The sequence below is a fragment of the Humulus lupulus genome, chromosome 5, assembly GCF_963169125.1.
Source record: "Humulus lupulus chromosome 5, drHumLupu1.1, whole genome shotgun sequence".
NCBI classification, from domain to species: Eukaryota; Viridiplantae; Streptophyta; class Magnoliopsida; order Rosales; family Cannabaceae; genus Humulus; species Humulus lupulus.
In genome coordinates this window covers 153,808,632-153,813,651 of record NC_084797.1, presented here as the reverse complement: position 1 = coordinate 153,813,651, position 5,020 = coordinate 153,808,632, and the positions used below count along the sequence as shown (strand labels likewise).

The 5,020-nt window shown below is 23.4% G+C and overlaps 1 protein-coding gene across 1 annotated transcript; it reads right to left on the bottom strand.

Moving 5' to 3' along the window:
- Positions 1–1,501: 1,501 nt before the first annotated feature.
- LOC133779591 (uncharacterized) lies at positions 1,502–4,612 on the bottom strand. Its single transcript, XM_062219537.1, has 9 exons — positions 4,469–4,612; positions 4,108–4,381; positions 3,927–4,014; positions 3,746–3,798; positions 3,233–3,450; positions 2,343–2,398; positions 1,852–2,146; positions 1,702–1,770; positions 1,502–1,603 (listed from the first exon to the last, which is right to left on the bottom strand). The coding sequence occupies exons 1-9, from the start codon at positions 4,610–4,612 to the stop codon at positions 1,502–1,504; spliced, it is 1,299 nt and encodes a 432-aa protein (XP_062075521.1).
- Between the last annotated feature and the right edge of the window lie 408 nt (positions 4,613–5,020).

Here is a 5,020-nt window from a genome sequence, read left to right as displayed (position 1 = left end):
TTTGTGATTAATGAGTTAATTTTTAAAGATTATTAAGTTATTTTTAATAATTAATAAGTTAAGATACTTTGTGATAAAACATTGTTTTAGTCAATTTGTCACACTTTTATATTAATTAATCCTACCGTTATGTAAAATTCATTTGACATTGATTGGTTTTAAGATGAGTGTTGGATATGTATATATTTATATAAATAATATATATTTATTATTTTATAAAAAATAATAATGAAAAATAATTAAAATAAACTGAAAAATAATTAAAAAAAATTATTATGTTTAAAACTGTTATATTTAGAATATGCTATTTAGTTTTTAGTCTTATTTTCTTAATTATTACATTTTATGTATTTATTGTATTAATTGTGTATAACTCTTTTTCTTTAATCTTTATTGTATTTATTGTGTTGTATTGTATTAAAGTTATAAGAATATCAAATTAAATTCTTGGTTTAATCTTTTTTTTTAATTTTATTTATTTTCTATTGATTCATACATGCAATTTAAACGTTATAAGTGTATTTAATAGAATAGTATTTATTTCTATTAAATTTTAAATTTTAACTAATAATAATAGCATACATATAAATGTGTATATGTTCATCATGATAGAACCACACTTCTCAAACAATAATAAAATTATTAACGTCATTTTATAAAATTATTTTTTTGTTTGTATTTATGTAATAATAATAATAACAATAGCAATAACAATAACCTAATAAATTTGTACAAAACTTTAACTATTATAATGATAATAACTTAAAAAACCTATATTATATAAAACTTTAACTTATAATAATAATAATAACGTAAGAAACATGAGTTGTAATTCTAAAATGAAGTTTGTGCTATAAAGTATTAAATAATAAGATTGATATTAGTGAGACTTTTATTTCAAAAACTTTCTTCAAGTTTTAAGATTGTAGCATAATAACATGATTATTGATATTATTATTATTATTATTATTATTATTATTATTATTATTATTATTATTATTATTATTATTATTGTTGTTGTCTCATATACTACAACTACACAACCTATATGCATATGTAACCGCTTTGTGATTAATGAGTTAATTTTTAAAGATTATTAAGTTATTTTTAATAATTAATAAGTTAAGAAGTAAAATTAGAATTGATTACAATTACAATTATTATTATTATTATTGTTATTATTATATAAAAATGATATAATTAATAAGAATTTTATTGAGAATGATTTGTTGACAAATACTGTTAGTCGACTAAAAGTCCATTACTAATGGATTATGTGATTTATTAAGTCTAATGGACTTGATCACATTATTATTATTTTTATTTAATAAATGGTTCTTAATATTGTTTTATGGATTGTTTTGAAAATAGGTAATGAAATAAATTGTAGTCAATGCAATAATAATTCCAAATAAAAATATATATTAATAAGAAATAAGAAATATCATGTTACACCATACTAAGACATTAAATTAAATTAAACACACATGCTTAAAAGAACTTAATCATCATCTTCATCATCAACTACAATATGTTTTTTTCTCTTTCTAATTTGAATTGTGAGATCATAGTCTTCCATAGAATCCTCCAAATCATGATAACCCTGAAATGTAATTTTTAGAAGAAAAAAAATTTGTATACTAATCATGTTCATTTTATAATAAAGAATATCAACTTAGAAATGAGAGTTAATGAATTTACCACATCTTGAGAATGATTTTCTTTCCTTACCCTTAGTTTCTCATCTCCATCATTTCCAGCAACTTTTTCCTACAAAACAAATAAATAAATGTATTTATTTAAATTACATATATCACACACAAAATTAGACCTTGAATTTTTGAAAATTACCTTCCTTGCCTTCTTTAATTCATGGTCTCGCTCTAATTTCTCATCAGGCACAAAAATCTTAGATACGGTAAAATTTTCAAGACCCTCTTTCAAGTTATATTCGTTCAATCTTAACTTATAAACAAAATCTTTTCCACAAAGAGTTTCAATCTCTGTAGGAATATTATTATTGTTTGAAGATAACCTATTGAATAACTTGTGCGCAGATGTATCAAGTAATTTTTCAGCTATAACATTAAATAAGACAAAAGTTGTTTCTCCAGTTTTATCCATGACTCTTATATGTATTTTGTACCTACATTAGACAAAAATAAAAGTTAGAATTGATCTAATAAAATAATCAAAGTTTTTTTAATATTTTTTTAAAACACCAACATTATAGTTCTTACATCACAAGAGGGAAGTCACATATTTTTTTGCAAGTGCCGCACATGTAGACACCATTTGAAGGTATGATTTTTTTTAAGCATGTTTTGCACGATATATAATACCATCCAAAAGTGTTGTCTATACCAATAATTTTGCACCTTATTGTAGTAATGCACTCCTACAATTAGACATAGAAACATTAAGGAATAAATAATAGAACATTAACACAAAGACAAAGAGAATGGAATAACTGAATTCAAATTAATTTTACTCTCCATACCAAAATATATGTCTAAATTTGATAATCACATGTTTTTCTTATGTATAGACATGAAACTTCTAGAATTTCAACTTAAGGAAAGTTATTTCCAAGTTAGAATTTCACATGTTATTTCCAAGTTATTTATATATATATATAAAGCTGGCACCGATTTCATCAAAACGATCAACTTTGGGGATCAAACTTAGTTTTATATATATAATTTGTTCATTATTGTTCCTTTCTATTTGTATGATCTGTTTGTTCTGTTGTATCACCCCAATGATCAAACTAATATATATATATATATGACTCATTTAGTGGATATATATATATACATATACATATAAGGAATATAATAAAGAATAAGGATTGGCTATGGCTATAGTTTCAAAAGAATCTTAATTTTAAAAAAGTTCAAACTCAAAGATCAAAGTTAATTATCAAAATGCACCACGTATAAAATGTCATTAAATTTTATAATTATTTTACTGATTTTACCTAATAATTTATAACATTATTATTTCTACATTATTACTCACATATTTTCAGCCTTTTCTTAGAAAAAAAAAAATCAAATACTTTTCGTACATTTGAAACCTATGTGAATTTTGAACATTGTGCCAGCGAACAATTTAAATCTAGAAAGAAAGTAATTTAATGCAATTGTTATACTTGCAATTAGACATAGAAACATTAAGGAATAAATAATAGAAGAGTAACAGAAAGACAAAGAGAATGGAAAATGATTACCTTGACTTGATCATCCCAATTAGTCTCTAATATTTCTTTAATACTCAAGCGGTTGAGGAACATCTCTTCCTCAAGAGAAAACTTATTAACATTGGAGCTTTCAATATCTTGCACTCGATTGGAGGTGGTGGAAAATCTCTCAATTAAAGATGTCACATAATCTATTTCAAGATTAATATATATTTTGGTTGCACTTGTTGTAGAAAAAATGACTTCACCTATATTTGAAGTCATTGTAAAATTCAATAAAATTATTTTTATAAATACAAATCAAGTGTATAATAGTAAGATATATATATATATATACAAAACTTGAGTACAAAATAAGATATACAAAGCCGGGAATATAAACTTGAATAAGAAAAAACTTGATTATAATAGTAAGATATACACATTAAATTTTTAAAAACTATAATTAGTGAGATACAAAAAAATTATCACCTTGGAATTTTTTTATTGTTGTGGAAGTGAGTATCACTATAAAGGGCTTGTCATCTTTTTTGTATAACTCACGATCAAACATCTCCCCCAAATCTCCCCATAAAGTGATTTTTGATGTCACCGAACTATAAATGAAAAAAAAAAAGTTAATTAAACTAAAAAAAATAAAGATAGAATATGAAAGATTTATAAAATAAACAAATAATAAGAAACATATACATAATTTTGATTTTGATGACTATGTTAAACTTACTAATCTGTTATAATTTTTATGTCTCTTTTTTTCCAGCCACCTCCAACAATCTCAATATCACCCACACCACACAAGCATCCAACAACATCTAAAATATCACCCAAAAAATATAATGATATTAGAATACAAAGATAATTTTTTTTAAATATAGATTAACAAATAGTAAAATTGATATAAGAACCTGATAGGATTGTACTGTCATTGACGCGTAAATCAATTAAACTTTGAGTTATGAATTGAAATCCATTGATTGGAATCTTAACAATTCCTTCTTCCAATTTCTTTAGGGAAGTTGTAACCAAAAAAAGAAGCTTGTTCTCATTTGAGAGAGGTTTGTACTCGCCTTTGCTTGCAACAACTTTCAAATTTTTTATACTATATAAAAAACCCTCACTCAAAAGATGCTTAAACTTGGCAACCAATTTTTTTCTAATTGTTGCATGCATAAGATTTTCCTGTCACAAAAATCCATATTATATGAAGTATAAAATAATTAGGAAAAAGTAGAGTATATAATAGCATAAAAAGTTTTTTTTGTATACCTTTTCATCAATGAAAATCATATCAAGACTGATAAGTTCTCCATTTTTCTTGGTGTTGATTGATTCCCACATCCTACAAACTCGAACTCTTATCATTAAACTATCTTTATCATTGTTTAAATCTTGAAGAAAAGAGTACTCCATGAAGTAAACAATGAAAAAAATTCAAATATCAATAACCAAAACACAAAAAATACTTTGTAAGGAAAACTTTCCTTCAAGCAAACAAAATGGTGTTTATATACAACCACTTTTGAGTCTATTTACTAATTAAAAAATGCCCAATATTAAATTATATTTACTATTTACTAAGCAGTTTTTTTTCTTCTACATTTACTATTATAATAATAATAATAATAATGTTAATTGCTCCCAATTCAACGTTGCACCTCTCCCAATGATTCTCTTTATTATTATTATTACCGGTATTATTTATTATTTACATTATTGATAATAATGGCTATATTTTGAGTACCAGTCCAATTATAAAATCTAATTATTTATGGTTTCACGTTACAATAAGATTAAGGCAAATATGATGTTACATATATT